The 23,827-nt window shown below is 37.3% G+C and overlaps 1 protein-coding gene across 1 annotated transcript in view; it reads left to right on the plus strand.

Moving 5' to 3' along the window:
* Positions 1 to 4,871: 4,871 nt before the first annotated feature.
* LOC125901984 (uncharacterized) overlaps positions 4,872 to 23,827 on the plus strand; it is a 28,187-nt gene continuing 9,231 nt past the window's right edge. Inside the window, exons 1-41 of the mRNA XM_049598051.1 lie at positions 4,872 to 4,878; positions 5,010 to 5,062; positions 5,209 to 5,235; positions 5,362 to 5,430; positions 7,316 to 7,369; positions 8,973 to 9,026; positions 9,284 to 9,343; positions 9,438 to 9,479; positions 9,575 to 9,640; positions 11,139 to 11,210; positions 11,296 to 11,346; positions 12,231 to 12,335; positions 12,747 to 12,821; positions 12,916 to 12,966; positions 13,580 to 13,648; positions 14,088 to 14,147; positions 14,317 to 14,388; positions 14,545 to 14,607; positions 14,697 to 14,768; positions 15,872 to 15,940; positions 16,637 to 16,711; positions 17,014 to 17,073; positions 17,258 to 17,314; positions 18,444 to 18,512; positions 19,080 to 19,151; positions 19,287 to 19,346; positions 19,466 to 19,537; positions 19,804 to 19,860; positions 19,963 to 20,037; positions 20,120 to 20,185; positions 20,268 to 20,336; positions 20,437 to 20,508; positions 20,887 to 20,913; positions 21,177 to 21,242; positions 22,095 to 22,166; positions 22,263 to 22,322; positions 22,560 to 22,628; positions 22,735 to 22,800; positions 22,897 to 22,968; positions 23,093 to 23,155; positions 23,736 to 23,807. Of these exons, the coding sequence (XP_049454008.1) occupies positions 5,015 to 5,062; positions 5,209 to 5,235; positions 5,362 to 5,430; positions 7,316 to 7,369; positions 8,973 to 9,026; positions 9,284 to 9,343; positions 9,438 to 9,479; positions 9,575 to 9,640; positions 11,139 to 11,210; positions 11,296 to 11,346; positions 12,231 to 12,335; positions 12,747 to 12,821; positions 12,916 to 12,966; positions 13,580 to 13,648; positions 14,088 to 14,147; positions 14,317 to 14,388; positions 14,545 to 14,607; positions 14,697 to 14,768; positions 15,872 to 15,940; positions 16,637 to 16,711; positions 17,014 to 17,073; positions 17,258 to 17,314; positions 18,444 to 18,512; positions 19,080 to 19,151; positions 19,287 to 19,346; positions 19,466 to 19,537; positions 19,804 to 19,860; positions 19,963 to 20,037; positions 20,120 to 20,185; positions 20,268 to 20,336; positions 20,437 to 20,508; positions 20,887 to 20,913; positions 21,177 to 21,242; positions 22,095 to 22,166; positions 22,263 to 22,322; positions 22,560 to 22,628; positions 22,735 to 22,800; positions 22,897 to 22,968; positions 23,093 to 23,155; positions 23,736 to 23,807 (2,550 nt within the window). The 5' untranslated portion in view covers positions 4,872 to 4,878; positions 5,010 to 5,014. The remainder of the gene's footprint in view (positions 4,879 to 5,009; positions 5,063 to 5,208; positions 5,236 to 5,361; positions 5,431 to 7,315; positions 7,370 to 8,972; positions 9,027 to 9,283; positions 9,344 to 9,437; positions 9,480 to 9,574; positions 9,641 to 11,138; positions 11,211 to 11,295; positions 11,347 to 12,230; positions 12,336 to 12,746; positions 12,822 to 12,915; positions 12,967 to 13,579; positions 13,649 to 14,087; positions 14,148 to 14,316; positions 14,389 to 14,544; positions 14,608 to 14,696; positions 14,769 to 15,871; positions 15,941 to 16,636; positions 16,712 to 17,013; positions 17,074 to 17,257; positions 17,315 to 18,443; positions 18,513 to 19,079; positions 19,152 to 19,286; positions 19,347 to 19,465; positions 19,538 to 19,803; positions 19,861 to 19,962; positions 20,038 to 20,119; positions 20,186 to 20,267; positions 20,337 to 20,436; positions 20,509 to 20,886; positions 20,914 to 21,176; positions 21,243 to 22,094; positions 22,167 to 22,262; positions 22,323 to 22,559; positions 22,629 to 22,734; positions 22,801 to 22,896; positions 22,969 to 23,092; positions 23,156 to 23,735; positions 23,808 to 23,827) is intronic.

Consider the following 23,827-nt stretch of genomic DNA (forward strand, 5'->3'; position numbering starts at 1 on the left):
AGGCAGACAATCGTTTCAGATCCACCACACTCTTCGACTGCAAAATAAATCTGGTGAGCTGTTGGACTTTTGATGCAGCCCCTCATCTTTGGAAACATCAGCAGATGGAGATTTTGTGACTGAGATCTTTTATGTGGCAGGGAGTTGCCTTACTGTGCAACAGCTGGTTTCAGTGAGAAGACTAGTGGCACAGAAGCTCTCAGGGCGTGTTAAGGTTTGTTTAAGATGCTTTGTTCGACTTGAAAGTGGTGTTGCCTTTGGGTGGTGTCGGAAATATTAGGATTACCTAATGTAGATACTGTTGAGAGACATGGTGGCAGGGGATGGACCGGTTAAGTGTATGAGTAGATGAAATGTAAAGGTGGAGGAGAAGGAAGCTACATCAGCAAGTAATGCTGACGTGCATGTTATTGTTTTGCGTTGTATGTAGGTAAATAAATAATGGGTTACTGCGTGCTTATATTTAACATTATTCATATCTTTTCATTTTATTGTGTTTTGCTGGTGTAGTTTGACATATTCTGGATGAAACAGGATGCTGATGCGAGGACTGGTTATTCAAAAATGATTAATATCAGAGCCAATATGATACCCATAATTTGTTTGTTTTTTATTAATTTTTTTTTGTTACTGAAACTAGTATGATACTTTTTTTCTATTTAGCATTGATGACAATTAAACTCTTTTAATTTATTCTTATATTTTCATTTCACAAAGTAGGCCCAACTTCTCAAATATTACTGGTTAAAAAACAACAACTGTGAACCATTTTATGTTTTCATAACAAAATCTGCATGGGAGAACTTAGTCTAAGCAGAATTAGAATCTAAAATATAACATTTAAATTAGGTAAAATTGGACAGAGTGCCAAATATGCTCGGTATGTATATATAGAAATGTATAATAATGAAATAAAAAAACAGTCCTGCATAGTTAGATAAAAGAAATAAGATTTTTTGTTTTAAATAAAAATCTAGAATAAAAGGGAGATGTCAAATAAAAATTATACTGCACGAATGAATATGCTAGGGAAGGTGTATCATTAAAAATTAAATACGTATGAAAGTAATTATCATAATAAAACCCGTTTATTTTTCCTTGATGACAAAACCGGGCTTTACCCATTTTCAGTAAGAAAGTAGCACTTTAATATTTTTGTAGAAATATGTGAGAAACGTGGTAAATGATTGAACAATATAAATATAGAGCTATTTATTAATATAAATTATTGTCATGTAAAGAAACCCAGCACTACTTAAAGTGTAGAGCTGCAACAAAAAACGTGCTTGAGTCGGATGTGACTGAGTAGTTGAGATTTCGGAGCTGTTTGGGGAGCTCTTGAACGCCTCATGCGTGCAGATGTTGTGCGGGTGTGGTGAAGTTTTAAAAACTCCTGGGAATGTTGTGACAGTGAAGGAGCCGTCACTGCGCTCAGCTCTGATGAAATTAGTTAAAAACTGTATGTGAGTTATCTCTGAACTGTCTTCAGACACTCGGTAGGTGAAACCGCTCACTCTGACATTAACGTGATTTAGTCTAACTGGTTTAAAACGTTTTAAACTTATAATTTACCGTCCGTTTAAATGACGAGTAGCGACAGTTTGCACAGTTGTTAGCTAACGTTAGCTAAAAGTTTTCGGCATGTAAGCTAATATACAGTAACTCAAAGAGTTCCGCACAGCCAGGCTGCAGTTTTAGGAAACGTGTGTTGTGATGTTGGTAACGTTACTTCTCTAAAGGGTTCATACAGAAAGTGACCACTGTAACATGTATTTCCTCATGTGTTAGTTCTTATAGTGATTATTTTACTTCTTCTGCTCCAAAGACAATTGTAATATTGTTTTAGGCTGTGCTAGCTGTAAAAAAAAAAGCAAGTACCTAAACTCTACTCAAGTGTTGTCCCTCTGCAACTTTTAAGTACTTACTTTTCATTGTACCTCATCCTACTGCTTATATTTACACTGCAGGTAAATATTTAGTAAGAAAACATGATGTGCTTACTGATATGATGGATTGCTATTCAGTGCTGAGCTTCTAGGTACATTAGGCTCCTGATAATGGAGTACTTCTATAATGCAGCACTTCTCCAATGACATTTTTTCCTCATCAGCTGTAAAATAATGACAGCTATGTTAGCTTAAATAAATTGGTCAATATACTCAAATTATGTACTGCAACAGTTTTACTGTACTTGTACTTGAGAATTCCCATTTTGTGCGTCATTACTCCATTACCTTTCACTGTATTGCATATTGCTGGTATTATTTAGTGAAGATAAATGTTTTTCAAGCAAAGCATGATATGCTTTTACATATGATGGATTCTTATTTAGTATCTGCCAGGTAAATTACGCTTCTAATTCTGTAGTACTTCAGAGCAAGAGATCAGCAAAGATCGATATAAATATCTAGCAGTGACATGAGGTGCGAGAGCACTTGCAAGTACAATAAGCAGAATAAGAATGGGATACATGATAAAGATAAAACGACCAAAAGGTTAACTCAAGGCTCACATTTAAGAAACTGCATAGACAATACAGTCTCAGGTAAGAGAGGAGAATTCGTTGTCTCAAAGAAATGAAATGAGACCAGATAGGCTCCCAAATTTTGACAAACTTTCCTCAATCATTCTTTCTTGTGTATCTAGTTTTCTCCAGATAAAAGAACCTCATCAGATCTCTCATGCACTGAATAAACAAAGGGGGATTCTGTAGTTTCCAATTCTGAAGTATGAGACACCTCATCAGCAATAGCATTACTTAGTTTAGGGGAAGCTTAAATGATAATTGACCTTGTTGGGGGTTAGAGTTTTGCTGATTGATTATTTATTTATTAGTCTCAGCTCTAGTGGTGTTTCTTCTGCCAAATAATCTGAATACTTCTTTCAACCAGTGATGAAGTATATGTATATATAAATATATGTAAGACAGAAACCAAAAATTTGTTGATCCTGCTAAAAAGTATTGCCCGTGTAGCCAATGCTTGATAATTAAGAAGCTTATACCCCCGTGCCATTGAGCTTCATTGTAGTCCAAAAACTTCGAACAACAAATACTGGGCTGACACATTTCTTCATTATGATGAATGCAGTCAGTGTAGTTTCTTCCTCTTAGCAGTGTTAACATAACACTGTGAACCTGAGCATGCTCAATGACGTCTGTCCAACACAGCTACTTAGATAACACAGTCCTGGAGTTTCAAGTGTAAATTGAACTTTGTTTGCCAAGAACAGTTTAACACAAATGCAGTTCACCCAGTGCAACAGTCTGCAAATTTGATCAGTTTTAAATGGGTTTTGACTCACAATGGAGTTTTGTCTGTTGCTTGTTAGTTTTGTTTATTCAGACAATTTGTTTGATAATAATTAAAGCTAACATAATGCCAGTGTTATCCTTTTTCCAGCAACTGACCGCATATTTACATGTTTAAACATAGAAGCTTCTCAGTACAAACAGGAACCATTTTGCTTTGTCACAGTAGGGGAATCACAGGTGTTACTAATAACATTAATGATGACTCGTTGCATTTAGGTGCCTCAGTTAGTCAGAATGTACAATATCAGAGCTTTGTCCCAATTTTTTACTCCAAACTAATTCTGCGCAGGTTTTGGACTGTCTTGAGTTACTGTGCCTCACAAACGTGTTCACCTCCTTTGCATTACAACCTGTTTTTTCGTTTGGATTTAAGGTAATGGGCCTACACAAAATAGTCAAAGTTGGTGATGGGAAACGAAGAAAAAAACTTGTTTTAGAATTCCTAAAAAATAATTCTGTAATAATGGATTTAGTGGTGAAGTTTCTGATATTTTTTAGACCCCCAGCCTTGATCTGTACTTCAGTTTCAGTTTATTGCTGAACTGTTTGGAGATGTCCTCGGTCTTCATGGTGCTACTTGCTTTGTGGTAGCAGTTGTTTAGTAGTGTTGCAGAATTTAGGGCCTTTAAAAAGAGGTGTATATATATCGAGATCATGTGACTCACTAAGATTGCACACAGCTGGATTTTATTTCACTAATTACAAGGCTTTTGAAGGTAATTGGTAGCACTAGAGACCATTAAGGGGCTTTATAGCAAAGTGGGTGAATATGTATGTACACACAACTTTTCAGTTTTTTATTTTTATAACATTTAGATTTTTTGTTATTTAAGTTCACCAGTTTTGACTATTTTGCATAGGTCCATTACCCAAAATAATCCAAATAAGAAATCCATTTAAATTACAGATTGTAATGCAACACAATAGGACAAATGCCAAGAGGGGTGAATACTTTTGCAAGGCACTGTATATCCCACATTGCAATACCCTAAGGACATAGAGGAGCTGCTCACAGCTGCAAAACATCACAAGAAATTGTGGATGGTGGTCCCAGCGCTTTAGGAAGATCTTGGAAAATGAAAAATAAGCTTTGAATCTTTGTGGAAAAAATACAGCATTCACAACATATTGGATGGAAAAGATTACCTTGTTGAAAACTTGAAAATACAGTTGTATGATGAAAGAATTGGTACTGTGAAGGTTAAAATACTGCTGACAAAATAGTACCATATCCATTAAATCTTTAACTGTTTAACTGAGCTGGATGACACACTCTGGTTAATGTGAGGTGTCCATATTTGTTTGGTTTTCAGCAACTTCAGTATTATCAGGCTCCAAGTCAGACATATCAGAGCTTTCAGAAAAGTCAGAAGTTGATGTGAAACTTATAATACCTAATGAAAAACTGAAGCAATAAATAGTACATTTAATGTCAGTTTGTAGTGAGGAATAGGTACACATAACCTGGCCTAAGTGGAATGCAGGTATTATTTATGTTATTAATAATACCTGTGCCTTTCCTGTTACAGCATGTCACAAGATATGCTGTGAAGTGGAAGAAGTTGGTGAGAGTGACTGTCTCTTACTTCCATCTGGTCCATTTGGCTTTCAAAGTGGAAATGCTTTTATCACAGAACAACCCAAACCTGTGACTGGTCCTGTTTACATGTTAGCTCTCTTTTTGTCACTCTTACAGACAGGATGGAGGCGTGTATGATGAAGCCAGAGGTCAAAAAGAAACCAAAGCCGGTGAGAACATTCACATCTAACATAAAACACTAAAGTGATGCAGTCTGAATGTATAAATAATCTCAAACTCACCATACCACTATGAAAATCTCACCTACTGTATCATATTATTCAATACACACTCATGTTTTCTTCTCTGCTTACAGCCTAAACGGCCTCCAAATCCTGTTGAGGTACTGTGATAATAACTAGCTTTGTGACTGTGTTAATCGTATGTATGCTGAAGTGTATGTGCGGTGACATCAGTAGGTTTTGTAAATGTGTCTTCAGGATGGCTTCAGTAAAAACTGTCTTCACAGATTAAAAAGAATGACCCAGAGAGACCGGAGAAACCATCTCCTGTGGTGCCTCAGCGACCTAAAGACTCCGTAAGTCCAGCGTGAACAATCTTTATGGCTTTGGTTATGCTTACAGAACATCAAACTATAATACTAGGGATGTCCCAGTCTGATCTCCAAGATTGGGGCTGACCAAGGCATTTCTTCACTGATCAGGATCGGATGTATTTAGCTATATAGACTAAAGCCCAATCCGATCCTCATGTCAGCTTTCACACAAATATTTTTACTCACAAAGCTTTAATACAGTGAGGCAGAGTGCGGCTGTCATCAACTCTTCAACTCTCCGCTGTCTGTATTTCTACTGTGTGTGTGTGTGTGTGTGTTTGTGTAAGCCCCTGCTCTTACACACAGCATGAGACCGTTTACTTAGATATTTAAAATTACCAAATGTATGCGCACTCATTTCTTTTCAGCTCAGTGTGAGAGAGTAGCTTGCGTTTTACTTGTTTGTCATCTAATGTGCATAGTGTGTCACCTTAAACACTCAACACACAGGATGCCACTTCAAGTGCAAGAAAAAAGCCCCACAAACAAACAGTTTATACGAGTAATTTGTTCATGTAATCCACACAAAATATGTACAAACAATGAAAGTAAACACTCAGTGGAATACACTTCATTCAGTTAACTCACACAGTTAGAGGCTACACACTGGAGAACACTCTCTGACAGGGATAGAGAAAGAAAGGAGAGTTTTGTTATTTTATACTATACTAACAAACCAAATAAAAACCCCATATATTACAGAACAGCTGTGATAAAGGCAGTTTTATTTTTTCTTTATGCATTGCAGAGCTATTCGGCTGTCTTTTAACTTTAATGCACTTGAAGTGTGCAGTGTGCAGCTGTATTATCCAGGACAATAGAAGTATCAGATCAGGCCTTGTATCAGCTGATACACAATATTAAATGACTCAGATCAAGATAAAGGGCAAAAACCTTGATAGAGACATTGCTACAGTATATAATTCCCGGAAGACACTACAAACCGGTGATGTTTCTCTTTAGGCCAGTTATAATGTAATTGTTTTGTGTATCCCAGAGTTTTCCATCTACTGAGCACATGTGGTGGGCAAACATTCCTGATCATCTGGTAACATTTAAGTGAATTCACGTAGTCTGGATTCTAGAGGATTTTTTATGGATTTTTCTACTCTGCGAGGAGGAAAACTGTGGGTTAATCCATCCATCATATCATTTTGATAACGCAAAATCGTTACTTTTCAAGATATTAAATATTGATTATTAACAGTACCAGAACTGATATAAGCCTCATAAACTATTTGAAAGAAATAGAAAATATCTGAATTTTTAATATGTATTAACAGTGTTTTATCATACAACTTTGAAATATCTTTTACAAAAGTCACAAAATAAATTGAAGAAGAAATGAGGGGAATGGCCCACTTTTTATGCCTCTGTGTCTGTCACAGGCGTTGCAGGAGGCATTATGTTTTCAGGTTGTCTGTCCGATACTTGTGAATCCGATATCTCAAAAGCACCTTGATGGAATTTCTTAAAATTTGGGAGAAATGTCCACTTGGACTCAAGGATGAACTGATTAGATTTAGGGGTCAAAGGTCAAGGTCACTGTGACATCATAATGTTCTGCAAAAACACTTTTCTGGCCATTATTCAACGTCATATCTCAGGAACAGAAGGGGAGACATTTGGTCAGATACTGAATTGGTGACACTAATCTTGGGTCCCCATTTTAAGTTTGGCTTGTATAGGTCTGTGCTGCTGGGTTAAGGATGTGTGTGAAGCATCCATGTTTTTTTTTTTTTTTTTTAAAAAAAAGTAGCTTCTGGACAGACATGGATGTAAACTGAAACTGCAACTTGACTGCTTCACAGAGGCACACATCTGTGAGACAGTTTTAGTTTTAAACAGATTTGTGTTTTTTGTGCAGGAACTGATTCAGACACAATACTGGATGAAAAGAGCAGCAGCAACAAACAATGAGGTATTAACTATATTTTTATATAGTTAGTTATATAGTTTTTAGAAACTTTATGCCATAAGTCTCCATGCACACTTTCTGCAGCATCTCAACACACAAAGAGCTGGGTGAAGGTGAATATTGTATAGATCAGTGGTTGTGGTGGTCATGAAATACACTCTCTGTCAGTCACATCACTGGTCTCATAGCTCTGAAACAGCTGTGCCACCATTACACAAGATAATAAGCTCTGCAAAGGGAAAGCTTTACCTCAGGAAATATCTTGATGTTTCAGAGCGTCACAACATGAACATACATCACCATAATCTGCACGCAAGGGAGATGGAGTCTGATAACAATAATTCTAACATATATTGTCACATAGTTTTGTTACAGAACAGTGTTCGCACTGCAACATGTGTCAGGGATGAAATATGAGACACTTCATAAAAAAGTAGAATATCAAGTTATAACTGACTAGCCTGATGTGTACAGGTTTTTATGGTTATACTGTAGCAATCTGGTGTTGTTTTCAGGTGATTTAATAAAGGAGAAGAGTGAATGATTGTGTGTAACAGCCGTGCGCTAGCCAGGGCACCCATACCCTCAAACACTGGTCCCCAGTTTTAATCACCATATTTGAATGAATTATTTGACTCATAAAATCTCTTTGTTTTGGTGAGCGTCATATAGAATGCTGATACAGTGGGCTAGTTTATCAGGCACCTGTGTTAAACGTGCTGCAAACATGCTGCAACAAGGGATTTATGCTGAGAATATAAATAATTTATTTCAGTTAAGCACTATCCAACCAAAATCAGCACAGAAAATAATGTTTAATGTGGTTAAAGTAAGTAAATCAGTCTGCACTGATCTGTGTGGGTGATTAAGTATCTGCTTACAGAAGTTTCTCCTTCAGTTTATGAAGCCCCTGAAGAATTTGAAGGCAGCAGGACTGATATGTTAATAAATCTGCAGCCTCTGAAAAGCAGAGCAGTGCCAGAGCACAGTGCTGTTATGCATCATCATTTACAGTCCACCTTCATTAAATTGCTTTAAAATGATACCAGGCTGCTACAGTATAACCATCAGACTGGTCAGTTATACCTCGGTTTTCCTCTTTTTTATGAAGGAGAAGTCTGGTTACCAGGGCTCATCACAGCCTCTTTTCCATCTTTTTTTTTAGCTGTTGTGTAACAAACTATGTGACCATGTACGAGGTGAGATACATTAGAACTACTGCTATCATACTCCATCTGTCTTTGGGTGTAGATTTGTGGTGATGTATGTTCATGTCGTGACGCTCTGAACCATCAAGATATCATTTGTCTTTTTTTCCTACCATCTATTTTTTCTCCTTCATGTCCCCTTGGGTGTTCAGTAGGTTAGTGTATTAAACATCAGTATGATTATTTAATATGTGGGTTTACATGTGATGTGTACATATATCTTTATACTGAACAACACTCTTATGGTTATGATGAAATTGATTTTAACCAATATTCTGTTTTCTGTTACCTTCGCACTTTTTTGCATTACTCTCCAAGTAGGACAATAATGCAAAATTTGATACCATAGATACCACCAATTGATAACATTTGTTATTACCCTTTTCTATGTTTTTTAGGCTAATGGAGGCTTAATACAAACTCCTGTGGTTCCTCCCAGACCCACAGAAAAGGTGCAGTACAGCCAAATACTCCAATATATAACACTCATCAGAGTAGCCCAAACTCAGTTCAGCTGATAAGTGTGAACATGTGTTATTGTTTCACATCAGCAAAGATTTCTAATTGATATTATAGTTAATCATCAACCTCTGAGGTCTGCAGTTTAGTCTGAAAACACTTTACAGTTAAAGCAGGGTTTCATGTTTCTTTCCTGTTCCAAATATCTTTTGTTATTGTTCCCTTATGGGCATTTTGTGTCTTGGTGCAGGAACTGCGTGCCGCAACCAGATACAGCCAACGTAGGAGGGAACAGGCTGAGGACACACAGGTATATACACACACACACAAACAATGAAATATCATGTTCCTTCTTGGTTGTTTTTATAAATTTCAGAGTCATTGTCCTTCCTCTTCCTGATCAGAGACAATCAGAAGTTGCCAAAGATGAAGCAGACTTCACACAGGTATTTCAGCTGATGCTTTTAACTCACAGCTCTGACCTGATTTCTAAACAGTGTATAAAATGTCTTCCTCTTTATTTTCATATACTTTGTTGTAGAGCAATCAGCCAGCCTTGACTGGAATGTTTCGACGAAGCCAAAAAGAGAAAACGCCTTTGTTCACTGTAAGATATGCACCACACTCACCAGTTAAAAACAAGAAGCTCCGTTCAAAACTTCACAATTTTTAAAAGTTTTTGGAGTCGTGTTAACTAACCCATTATCTGGAGTTTAAAGATGGAGTGCAAAACTTTTTACTCCCCCTCTTGCAGTGAGTGTAATTACAAAAACACTGTCGATGCGTGGTTATGACGTAAGCCTGCAGGTGAGCTTGTGGCATCTCCTTCGCCGATCCCTTCTCGACTTTCAGCACTCTCCAGTAAGGAAAAGCTACACTAGTGGTAATTTGTGTTTGTGCTCACCATTGATCACTTGACTGAAATCCTTCCTCTGAATGTTCATTTTTTATCTGGAACATCTACTCCGGAAACTTTTCATGGATGCTTCTTAGGATTTTCCATCATAGCTTCCACCAAAGTCCTAGCCACTACTCTGTTGCTGTGGTCTCTTCCCCAGAGTTCCTGCAGATCCTTAAAATGTCTTGAAAGGCATTGAATTCATTAATCAAAAAATTAAGGTCCTAACTGGTATTAAAATGTCTTAAATCAGTCTTTCAAAAGCCTTAAAAATGCTAGGATGTGGAACGAGGGATTTTAAAAAATCTTTTATTCTGACATTGAATTGTAAAATGCGAAGATTATTGGTACCATTTTTAAAAAAAAAAATCACAGAGTGCCTCTTACATTACCATCATACAGATCAGATTAGCGAAAGACTCACATTTTGTTTCTGACTGTGACGCTAACAGCTGATCTACTGTCTGTTAGCTAGCTATAACTGTACCCTGGACGACACAAGGGAGTGCAGATTAAACAAAAATTAGCTGTTGAACCAAGATTTCCCGGCATGGTTGAAATATTACAAGGCAAATACTATGAGCCTTGGTGTGTTTTATGCTAAAACTTTTTCAGACACGCCAGATGGGAATCAAGGCGGTAAAAGCCTGCATGCAGAGTGAGTTCATGTTTTTTTTTTTAAACATTTTTTTTATTTGGCTTTTGTAAAATTGGTCACTTTGTCACTTTACAAGTACTCAAATATATATTTATATTAAATCATACACTGACTGGAGGGTTGACAGCTGTGTCAAATCCTGACACAATTCCTCAACTCCACAAATGACGCAAATCCCTATTGGCTTATACTGTATGTATAAGAAGTATTTACAAATGTGTGTGTAAAGGTTTCAGACACTACAGTGCTCTGGCTAAACAGGTTTCAAGTAGCAGGCAGGTGTGTGTGGGTGTGTACAAGCATGAAACATAAATGTGTATTCAGACGTATAGTAGGTGTGTATCAGCATGTATAAGCTGCTGGTTACAACTGACTGATGCTGTTCAGGAAGTTGTTCAATGAAAGAGAGTCATAATTAACAAATAGAGGAAAAAAGGCAATGGGATAAATATGACAATGTTTTAGAGGCTGTTAGTCAGATATATAAAGCAGAATGGTCCTTTAATCAGCAGTTGTTGAGTGTTTCTGTGATGTTTGTCTCCTCCTCAGAGTTACGTGACCCATGACCTAGAGGAAAAAACTGAAGATGTCCCGCCCAAACAGGCTCCTGGCAGCAAACCGGTGTGTGTGTTTGTGTGTGTGTTCATGTGTGTGTCCCATTGTTGATGTCATCAGCTGGTTTGTGACATATGACTGTGATTGACAGGGTGGTCTGCAGGGAGTAATGAAAGGGTGGCAATTCAAGTTGTCACCAAAGGTATGAAGCACCATCTGGTTTGGTGTTCTCTGCTGGTGGTGGCTGCAGAATTTTATTTCCCAGCGTTTCCTGGTGACTTCATACATGATGAAAGTATTGTTGCTTGTCTTCTGCTGCTGGTGGTGGCTGCATTTATGATTTTTTTTATTATTGCTTTCATTTTAGAGATATTTAAAGGTGTTGTCTGTAGTCAAAAACAAATCCTCAGACAGGATGAATCCTTGTAAATGATTTTTACTGATTGTCACATTAACTGTCAGCATCAGCTTTAGTTGGGCTTAGCTGTGCTTTCAGAACAAGTTGTTGTGTTGAAGATTAAATGAAGTTTAATTTTTAAACAATTTTATGTCTGTCAGTGTCACTTTTAACTCCTCTTTTTTGATTGTTTTATTTTTAGTGTTTATTTTATGGCATTCTACTAGGGAAAGATCAACGTCCCAACAAGATTATCTGACTGTCGGTTGTGTTGGTGGCTCAGGGGTGCTTTAGTCTGCTTCGAAAAACTTTTGGAAGATGGAAGATGATATCATTGTCAGTGTATCCATCCATGCTTCTGCTGTATTTGGTTAACCCAAACTAGGTCAATCACCTGTCTTGCATGTCATTTAGTAGAATTTATTCATTTTGAAGAATTCAGAATTCAGTTACCAGCAAAGTTAACTGGATTTTTTTTTTAAAAAAACCTTTAAAGCATCCACCTGGAATTCCACACCTTTGTAAATTTAACTTACTGCATTCATTAAGCAGTTGTAAATATAGATGTGAGTGTTACAGAAGGATTTTTAATCCTGGAGACAGTTTGAGTTGTAAATTGTGTAAAAGGATCAGGAAAATCTTTTTAAACTTCAAGCGCATATATTAAATTGTAGTGTTCTCTCTTTAAGGTCAGCAGAGAGCAGAGTATAGACCCTGGTGCCGAGGAAGTCAACTCTGTCGAGGAACAATCCGCAGAAAAAAACAATCAGGAAAAGACTGCAGAACCCAAACAGGTGAGAGACCAACAACAGGCTGCCTCTGCTCATGTTAACAAACCAGTTCTGCTTCTGCCCTCTGCAGACAAACAAAATCATACATAGTTGTGCTATTTAAGTGACAGGGAACAACAAAGTGCATGTATTCTTTTTAAAATCAGATTGAATGATCTAAAAGGAAACCACCATGTGCACTAACTTTTAATGCACAATAACTGTGAAAACTGTGTGAAATGTGTTGTTGACTCAGGGGAAGCCACACAGTAACAGTATTATTTACTTTTTGCTTCATTATTTACACTTCAAATGTCCACAGGCAAACAGGGAAAGACAGTATTAGATACTCCCTGTCTTTATTGAAGAGAACACTTGAAGGCAGTTTGTCATTAGATGGATAAACACATCATTTTTTCTCAACCTTTGGTTCAGGACATCGGAGGTCTGATTGCTGGAATGTTCAGGAAAACTCCCAACAAAGAGAAGTCTTCACTTCCTTCTGTAACGGTAACATAAACTCTCCTGCTCATTTTCTGACCATAAACTTTCGCTTTCAGTCTTTTGTTGCCTGTTGCTCACTGTCTTGCCATTTCATCGCCAGCTCAGCAAATCAGACAGTGATACTGAAGATGCAGAAGAAGCAGGAGATAAGGTTGGTATTGTGTTTTGTGGATTTACAGGGTGTGCTTCAGTGAAACGACCAATCCACATAGTTTTTTTTCTTCTGCTATGCTAGTGAAGCGGTAGACAGCTTTTAAAGTCATACAAGGGTATCTGTATGGTTTGATCAAGGCCCCCAGTGTCGCTGTGAGCTTTCTGATTCCACTATAGGTGGAGAAAAATCAATTAATCAGTAAATAAAAACTTCCTTTACTCGCTTTATTATGAATCCCCAGTAAAACTACAGAGTCAACAACAGTGTCCTGTGTTACCAGAAACCTTTTGTGTCCAAACCCTATTGAAAGATATGCCTAAAATATCTGAAGAGATCTCTGTGTTCACACATCAAAGTCAGGGGTAAAAAAGCTTTCATCCTGATCTGTCAGAGTGTGTGTGGCAGAAATTGCTGCCCTCATTCCACTGGAAAAAAGATATATGATTCATTCAAAAGATGCAGACAGGTTTAGGAGGACTTGGAAACAAATACATTCATTTGTGGGATGTTATTTGTTGTGTTGTGCAGCAGCATCCTTAGGGCTAGGTGGGTGTCTGTTCTGTTTTGTGTATCTATGTTTGCATTATCACAAACTGTTATGTTTTTACAGGAAAAGGGAGGCTTCTTCTCTGGCATCCTTAAAAAATCCAATAAAACAACAGATGAGACACCTGCGCAGGTTAGTGACAAAAATGGCTTCCTACTTCTGAAAATAAGGTCCAGTGTGTGGATTTAGGTGCAACTATTGGCAGAAAGGGTATATAATATTTATAACTATGTTTTCATTAATTTACAATCACCTGAAAATAAGAAAAAGCCATTTATATCTCCAAACAAAGCGGGTCCTAGTCCACATAGTCCGTCATGTTGCTACAGTAGCCCAGAGCAGACAAACCAAACACTGGCTCTAGACAGGGTGATTCGTGTTTTTGCGTCGGCCACCATAGTTCTTGTACTTGTTTGGGACAAGGGAGAAGTTTCAGTTGGTTACCAATCTACAACCTCACTGCTAGATGCCACTTAAACCCACACACTAGATCTTTAAAATACAACTCTAAAAGTTAAAAGTTCACATTTTTATTTGCCCACTTTTCTATGACATCATTTTGATGTTTCAGGACAATGTGAGTGTTCATAGTGAGCTGTCTGCCAGCAGCGACAGTCTGTCTGAAAACAAGGTGAGAAGCTTTGTGTCACAGTATGAGTACAGTGATAAAGTTATCTTTAATTACAGTGTACATACAGACTAGTAGATCTGCCAAACGACACCTCATTGAACTGACCTTGTTGACACAAATAAATCTGCCACAACTGAGCGTGTGTGTAAAATTCTTGTGCCTGTTCCAGGAAAAAGCAGGAATATTCAGCGGGATATTCAAGAAGACTCCAAAACCAACAGAAGCTGCACAAACTGACGAGGTGACAAAGTTGAAAAACCTGCTAAAACATTTGTGTGTGATTATAGACGTTCACAGATTTATTATGAAACTAATATAACAAAGCCAAAAAGGCCATATGATTAGTTAAATCCAGTGACCTGATAATCATATTGAACCAGTTTATTTTGTGTTTTAGGACCAACAGTCTCTACATGATGGTCTGTCAGGCAGTAATGACAATCTGTCTGAGAACTCAAAGGTGAGTTCAGAAGTTTTTTGTGACGTGACTGGATTTAACTTGCAGTATTAGCATTATGTAACAGTCATCACAGTGTATATTGTCAACAGGAAAAAGGAGGATTTTTCAGCGGGATCCTCCGAAAGACTCCCAAGATTCCTGGAGAGGGAACACCTGGACAGGTAATGCCACCAACATGTTTCTGCACAGATTCTAGATGCATTATTCATCACTGAAAATGTGTGTCGGCCTACAGAATGTCAGACTTCCCTAATTTTAACCTGCTGTATCAGGAGAAAGTGAGTTTAACTATATAAAAATTCAGTGTGTAAAAATGTTGGTGAGTGCGTAAAAGGATTTCAGAGCACACAAAGTAAAGGAAATGGCGGCCAAGTAATGAACACGTTCATGACAAAAGTTAAAGTCACCAGATTTGGTTGCCAGTTTGTCACCCAATGTGAGCTTTGTCTGAGAAAGTCAGTGCAAAATGCCTTGAAAGGGTGACGTGCAGTATTTTGTCTCTGTGTTTTGGGATTTCAAAAAAGTTTTTGAAAGTATTTGTTCAGTTAACTTTGATGGATCAGTCACAGTTCCCGGATGTCGAGGTGCACAAGATAAAACACAGTACAAAAAAACAAAAATAATATTGTACATAGACTATACAAAGCATAATAATACACAATACTACATTTTAATGCAGTATTTACCTGAACTGAATCATTTCTTGGCTGTGATTGAAATATTTACTTGCATTTTTTTCTTCACTTTAATTATTCAGTAACACTTATTACCTATTTTGGAATTTAGAAGAAGTATATAAAACTTTATTAAATAGTTTATAACACATATGTAATTATTAATAGATATAAGACATATGTAGGTGTTAATTAATGTAGGGTATTTGTCAGTAATCAAAACTCCTATGAAGACATTCTGTGTTGTTACAACTGTGTTTTACGACATTGTCATTCATAATCTATTTATACAGCTTCCAATGATTGTCCACAGGAGAAGTTATAGTTGTTAACAAATACATAAACAACCTTTGCTCCACTTATAGCAACATTATCATCAATATATAACTTTAACCCACGGTCTGCACAATACGTTCTAGCACTATGTTCTTCTGTGTGACAGTAAAAAAAGTAAAATATGAATTTTTGAAAGGAACCTGAAAACCAAACACCAAACAGAATGCAACTTGTAACTAATTATGAGTGTCACTGTCAGGAGTCTTCCCTTGTTCATTAATCAGACCATTGAGACTTTTTTTTCCCCCCCCCAGGATAAACAATTGCTGCAAACGGACCCAGCAGAAAGTAATGAAACTTCTTCTGAGAACACCACCACTAAAGTAAGAGACTGTATTAGAAATGTTGTGGTAGACATTGGGGGCTGAATCTTATATTTGTTTTGAAACCTCCCCTACACTGAGAAAAACAGTGCAGCCCCCAAGTGAAACCTCTGTTTCAAGCTCATGTGTTGTAATAGAACAACAGTTTTTACTCAGTGCAAATTGCACATTAGGAGTAGGTACATAAGAAATGGTGCTTTTTGTTTACCAATGCCGTAGTGTTTCCAGTTGCTTCTTTTTAACCAAGTTAACAGAAAGGTTGATACTTTTCTATATAATGTTAAATCCCTATTTACTAGAAAGATTTATGTCTACTCTGTCTCAAAACTAACTTTAAGTTTCTACAAGCTGCTAGTTATTAAAGAAACATGATATTTGTCATCTGCTTTGTCCTCCTTTTTTGTGAATCTTGCCAAAAAAGGGTTAAAAAATATAAATGTTGCTCAAGAGAGGAACTAACAACTCTCCACAGCCATTAACAGAAATTAAAAATACCCAACCCTCTCCCTTTTCTGACCCCACAAAAAATAAGTTATACAACCTTTTGTTTTGAATTTTGTAGCTTTACATATTTATCCTCAGTATTCAGAGCAAATTCTCAATGAAACAATTTTAGCCAAAGCATTGTCACAAACAAATCAGTAACTTAATCAAAAAAAGGCACTGACAGTGAGTTTCTTGTTTTTCTTCATGTAGCAGGAGAAAGGAAGCGTTTTCAGTGGAATGTTCAAGAAGTCTCCCAAACTCTCTGAAGCCCCTCAACTGGAGGAGGTAAAATATTTAAATACTAAACTGTCACTTTGAAAGCCTTGGAGCTAATGAACTGTGAGTTTATGGCGTCAACAACATTGTGCACATCATTTGTTTACTGGATCTTACAAAACAAGTTTCTTGTTTAACATTTTATGAATTTGAATAAAGAGCTATGGGAGAAAACTAAATTACTGACCAGCTGTTGGTAAATGATGCTCAGATTATTACATGCGTAAATCTGCATTAACCTGGTTTTGTTTCAGTAACCGGCTTCATTGGTTATGCTCACACAGGTTGAGTAACATTTTTGTTGTGTTTAGGGTGCAGAGTTGTTGCACAGTGAGCTGTCTGCCAGCACTGACAGCCTGTCGGAGAAAAAGGTGAGTCTTCATCTTGGAACGGACGGATCTTACCCACGCACCCACTGAAACTGCATGAGTCACCGTGTAGTCACCACCAACATGAGAGCAAGTGTGAGATAAAATATCTGCAGCTCCGTTAGGTGGAAGAAAAGTTCCTAATACTGAAATTAAACAAAATACCCTGTTGTCTGCTTCCCTGTAGGAGAAAGGTGGTTTGTTCAGTGGACTCCTCAGAAAGACTCCCAAAACACCTGGAGAGGTACAGCTTCTCAAACACAAGTGCAGTTTTAAATATAGATGATGCTTTATTGTGCACCCAAAACATGACGCTCATAGTGTTGGTTTGTTGGGTGTGGTTTTCACTGCATTTTCATTCTGCAGATAAAACAGCACATAACACGAGATCCAGCTTTAATATTGGTTTAATGTAGGTTGTTTGTTTGTTTTTTTGTTTTTTTTTTTACAAACATTTAGCCTACCAATACCTTGTGATAGAACCAAATAATCAGCAGATATTGCAATCTGGACATCTATACATGTATAGATCCACTGTGTTGGGTCATTGATCCACGTGGACAGGGGAAGCCTGAAGGGGGCATGAATGCAATCAACCTTAACTTATTAACATATCACAGACGCTCAGGTGCAGGCAAGGTCACAAATCAATTATCAGACATACCCATAAAGCAAACGTTTGTTTAACAAGAAATAGCTGCATACAGAAGTGTCAGAACTATAATCCGAGTACGTCAAATTGCATTGATCTTTAGTTTTCTATCCTTGCCTTGACATTTTGCAAGTTGGCAAGCTCTAGCTACTGCTCATCTATAAATGCCAGGGAAGTGCATGTTTAATAATGTGTGGCTGTATCTGTGTATGTTTGTTTTAAACTGCTTAAATAACATCATGGAAACTGGGGCAAATATTATGAAAAAGTTTTGAAAATGCAAAAGTAACAATGTATGGGAAACTGGAATATATGAACCAAAAAAACTGCACATGCCACGTATGCCGACCTGAATCGACACATAACAAAATACCATGTGTACCAACACTATCATAAACAATACAGACAAAGAAAATATTTCTGTAGTGTCTTTGTCAACACTTACCAGCTGTAATCACAGCAGCCCTACCACCTGCTGTTTAATTATCAGTTGACAGAGTCACTTTGTAAAGAAAACAGCACGTGAGCATGACCAAAGGGAGCGCAGCCAGTATGATGCATGCTCCCGGTATGTCTGCCAATGTGCTGAAATGCTGTAATGCAGGAGCAGCAGAAGTTCATATATGACAAACATGGAAATATTCAAGCACTTTTAATTTTCTTGTAACCCTTTTGTACCATTTTCTACAGAGCTGCTCACAGTTTTTAATTCTTGTTTCAGGAGAATCTCTCGGCACAGAAAGATCTTTCTGCCAGCAATGACAGTCTGTCTGAGGCTGCCAACACAAAGGTCAGTTTGGTTGTTAGATTTAAAGATGCCACCTTGAGCTCCAGGCAGTTGTGACAGCCATTTCCCACTATTTTTGATATTATAGAGAAAAAGATTAATCGATAAATGGAGAAAATAATCAGCTGATCATTACAAAAAAGATATAAACTTCACTTGCAGCCCTACATATGGCTCAGATCTAATATGGTAATGAAATGTGCTACCTGTATGTAATTGTGATACAGGTAACACCATTCAAGGTAGCATTAAAAAAAACCGTTAAGACAATATAAACAGGCTAAAACAGCTGTCCCACAATACAAAAGACTAAAGACAATATCCTGTTAAGATTCATTGACAGGTATTAGTTTCCAAAACTCCATCAAAATTAAGTACATGGAAAAATAAAATTTAGAAACAAACGTAATTTCACTTCGATGCATTTCTGAACTTTTACTGTTTCTTTAAATCTCATTTTATGTTGTTCTAATGCTTTTTTTGTTTATGTAAATAATCATTATTACTAATAAAAAATACCTTGATGTACCTGGATACCTGGATGTTCAAAAAATGTTATTTGTGTTTCAGGAGAAAGGAGGTGCTTTCAGTGGAAAATTCAAGAAGTCGTCCAGACTTCTTGATGGTCCTCCCAAAGAGGAAGTAAGAAGTCTGTTTTTCTGGCCCCTTTCAGTCATCTCGTAAATGTGGTGGTGTTTCCCTGTAAACTAAGGCGTTAGCTGTAAAAGAAAAATGTCTGTAATGTGTAACAGGTTCTGATTGTTTATCTTTTCTCAGGAAACACAGTCACAAGATGATGAACTTTCAGGCAGCAGGGAAGCTCTTTCTGAGAACAAGGTGAGGATTTTTTTTTATATATATATATATATATATATATATAAAAAATCCTAATAGTCCTAAATACCTTTAGGACATGTTAAGAGAGAGCACTCATTGTCTGAATGTGTATGTTTTAGGAAAAAGGTGGAATATTTAGTGGAATATTCAAGAAAGCTCCTAAACCTGCAGAAGCTGCTCAACCTGAGGAGGTAAAAGTGTAATTTGTCAACCTTTTTCAACATTTTTAATGAAATACAACTGCCGAAAAATGATATTCTAGATGTAAGACCCCAGCAAAAATCACACCATCATCACTTTATATTTCTTTGGAGAAAATGAAATGTAAAAATTCTATTCCCAATAAAGTCGGGACTCATATTGCAATCGCAATGTGAAGACTGAAATATTTAAGTCAACTTTATTTAGTATTCCCACATTAACATTTGCCTTTAAAACCTCTGAACACTTTTTACAGGAAGAGTCTGACAGCGATCTCTTAGCCAGCACTGAGAACTTATCCGAGAACAAACAGGTCAGTGCAAATCCAAGATAATTAATGGCTTTTCAACAAAACAGCAGTTTGATTTGTTATATTTTAACTACTTCAACATTTTTTTCTCGTGTGTGTCATCAGGAGAAAGGTGGGGGGTTGTTCAGTGGACTCCTTAAAAAGACTCCCAAAGCATCTGGAGAAAAGACAGAGTCACCGGTGAGTGAGTGTTTCCTAAATGTGCAGATAGTTTCTAAACCCGAAACACAATTTCAACCTCTCATCAATTTGTCTGTTTCAGGAACAAGAGGCTCAGAAAGAGCTGTCGGCCAGTAATGACGACCTGTCTGAGAATAACGCCAAGAAGGTGAGCAGTGTAATGCAACAGAAGCCTGTAGGGTAAAATATCTGTTGAGGGAACATTCAGTAACAACCAAATTATGTTTCAGGAGAAAAACATTTTTAGCAACATGTTTAAGAAGCCGCAGAAACCAGCAGAGGATGCAGCAGCAGACAAGGTATTGTGATTTGATTAGACTGATTAAACCACTTGTGAAATCTAGTGTTATGGAGGATGGAGTGAATATTTGTTTTCACTGTTTTCTGGTTTGAATTCAGGAGCTGGAGGTGAACAGTGAGAAACAGTTGTCAGGTAGCACCGAGAATCTGTCTGACACCACCGCCCCAAAGGTACATCAGTCTTTAAAAATTAACCCTCTCTTTCTGTCTCACTGTGGCTGCTCTCATTATGTCAACATAAACTGAAAACTGATTGCAAACATCAGATTATATGAGATGATTTCTTTGTGTTTTTCCTATCCTGTATGTAGCTGTAGACCAATTTGCATGTGATTAAAAAAAAAAATCTGTTTGCTTCCATGGAGATCGCCATGTTGTACCACCATGTTTCTACAGTAGCCCAGAATGGACAAACCAAACACTGGCTCTAGATAGGGCCATTCGCTTTTTTGCATTTTTTTTTCAAAACAGTGTTTTTTAACGTGAAACCGCTTTATTCTGTGTTTTCACTGGTTTACATCACCTGGCCTGTTTGTTTTGGTGAGGAAGACACCTCTGCGGATAATTCGGCTCTCGGTAAAAACCTCCTGAACTATGAACAGTGAATAAGTTTCAGCTGGATGTATCTGCAGTCGTCACCACTAATTGCCACTAAATCCTACACACTGCTCCTTTAATACTCTTTGTTTTTTTTAAATTCACTAACAGTGGGAGCAAATTCTGGTTCATTGTGATCTTGGGAGCAAATGAAGCTTTCGACTCTTGATTCTCTTCAGTTTTTCTTTCTCTGTTTCTGAATGTTTTCATTTGAGAGAAATAACAAAAGATCTGTGTTTTAGGAGAAAAAGGGAGGCTTGGCCGGCATCCTCAAAAGATCAGCCAGCACTGACAACCAGTTTGATGAGGTCAGTGTCCGCCCTAAACAAACACTCACAGCAGCATCCTCCCAATAATATAATGTCTCCACAGTGTTGCCTCACGCAGGACAACAATGCTCCTTTGACACAATTATGTTTGCAAAGTCATGAGTTACTCACAGAATCTACGGTGCGTTTCAAGAGACTACGACTTAACATTTTTATGGTTGCCTGGTTGAATGTAGCCAAGTACATTTACTCAAGTACAATTTTGAGGTACTTGTTCTTTGGCGCATTTCCTTTTTCTGCTACATTACACTTTGACTCCACGACATTTCAGAGGGAAATATTTTAATTTTTACATTACCTCATTTAGCTGTAGTTCTCTGGTCTGTTCATGGTCAACATGTAAATCAGATCAGTTTAGAAAATGTGCATTCTTATAAATTAAACTACATAACAGTGCATTAAGTAGTTGAAATTAACTCTGCCTTGACAACATTAAAATGTTACGTAAATGCATCAACAATAGTAACACTCTGAGTGGGGTCATTTTGCATTTGGAGTAATTTTGTACTATAATTTTACTAGATTTTGATGCTAATGCTCATGTACTTTCACATAGGTAAGATTTTGAGTGCAGGACTTTTACTTGTAACCAAGATTTTGGTACTGTGGTATTATAACTTTTAATTGAGTAAACGATCTCAGTACTTCTTTGACCACTGCTGCAAGGTAGAATGTAAATCAACTGTCCGTCTCTTTGAAACATGGTGCAATTGGAGATACCTGACAACACCATAAACACCCACCTGTTGAGTCTTTAAAGCTTTGTTTTGCACTCTTCATGAGCCAACTGAGAGGAGAAACTTTGCACTCATTTGCATTTTCACTTCTCAGGAGAAAGGCGGGCTGTTCAGTGGACTTCGCAAGAAAACACCCAAAGTGTCTGGAGAAGAGGCAGCTGCAGAGGTAAGTGCGTGACTAGTTACACTGTTAGCATCACTGTCTGAGACTGTTATTATACATATTTATACAACTGTCCATTTCTCTTCTTTGTTTCCTCAGGACAAAGACGATCAAAAGGAGCTCTCAGCAAGCAATGACAGTCTGTTTGAAAACACAAAGGTACTGTGTTGGATCAAAACAGGATCATCAGCACTATGATATATTGATAAATGTTTATTTTAATACACTTAAATGTGCGATTATACATTTATTTACATTTTTTACATTTATTCAGCTTATGCTTAAAAAATGTCAACATGTTAGTACTGTGTTTTAAATCGTACACATAACTATGACACATTAAGATACTCCTGATGTAGATTTACTGTCACTTACACAGTGTGTGTTTTATTTCAGGAGAAAAGTATTTTCAGTGGCATCTTTAAGAAGACTCATAAATCAGCAGAGGGGACTACAACAGATGAGGTGCAGTAATAACCATTTGACAGAAAACTTTACATTATATGACATCTCAGTACTTTGCATTTGTTTTGCTGTTTTGAAATTTTTGTTTTCTGTTGGGTGCATTCAGGAATTAAACGACGATAAGAAGTTATTTGGCAGTACTGAAAATCTGTTGGAAGCAAACACATCAAAGGTACAAATGTTGTCCCGCTGTCACAGTCTCAGCTTGTTCTTGATTCTGCTGTTCATTAATTTAATTTTGATATGTGATTTTTTTCATATGTTTTAGGAGAAGACTGGCGGACTGGCTGGGATCTTCAAAAAGTCTCCCAAACCAGCGCCACGCTCGATTGCTACACAGGTGACCAAATAAACATCATCATTTACATTCATTTACATTTTCAAGACACTCATCTTGTGGATAACTCTTCTTCAGCAAGTTAAAACAAACCTATTTATTATTGAAGCTCCTTTCTGTTTTCCAGGATCCTCTCAGTAACATGAAGGATTTGTCTGCCAGCTGCGACAGCCTTGCAGAAAGTGATGAGGTGAGAGCTACTCTCTGTCTGTGGATGCCAGGTCAGTTTTATTTATATACCCCAGATCACAAATCCTAAATTTGCCTCAGTGGCCTTTACAATCTGTCCAGCATATGACACACTCTGTCCTTGGACCCTCTCTTTGGAGAAGAAGAAACTCCCCTCAAAAAAGCTTTATCAGGGGAAAAAAATGGCAGAAACGTCAGGAAGACTACCTGAGGAGGGATCCCTCTCCATGGACAGACAGACATGCTACAGATGTTGAGTGTAGAGAGTAATACACTTGGCAGTACTGAAAGCACTAGTGCCAGTGTACATTCATGACATCTGAGAGCACCGTGTTTAGGTCAAAGGCCAAAAATCTAAACAAGGGAAGGCTCTTAGGAAATTTAAAATATTCAAGCCAAGCATTTTCTTTCCATTCTCTCTATTCTTTGTCAACAAACATTTAAAATAGATCTCAATACCATCATTTACAGTTTTACATTTACTTTCCAACATCTGAGTAGGTTTTTGACCATGTTGAACTTGTCTACTTTAAAGTAAGTGAAGTCATGCTTTGTTTTCTGTTTATTCTTGTATTTTTAAGGAGGATCTTTCAGCACTTGGTGAATGGTCGACCAGTAAAGATAATGTTGTAGAAGCTACAAGCACCCAAAAGGTGAGTCTTGATGTAGAGGT

Source organism: Epinephelus fuscoguttatus, linkage group LG15 (genome assembly GCF_011397635.1).
Source record: "Epinephelus fuscoguttatus linkage group LG15, E.fuscoguttatus.final_Chr_v1".
NCBI classification, from domain to species: Eukaryota; Metazoa; Chordata; class Actinopteri; order Perciformes; family Serranidae; genus Epinephelus; species Epinephelus fuscoguttatus.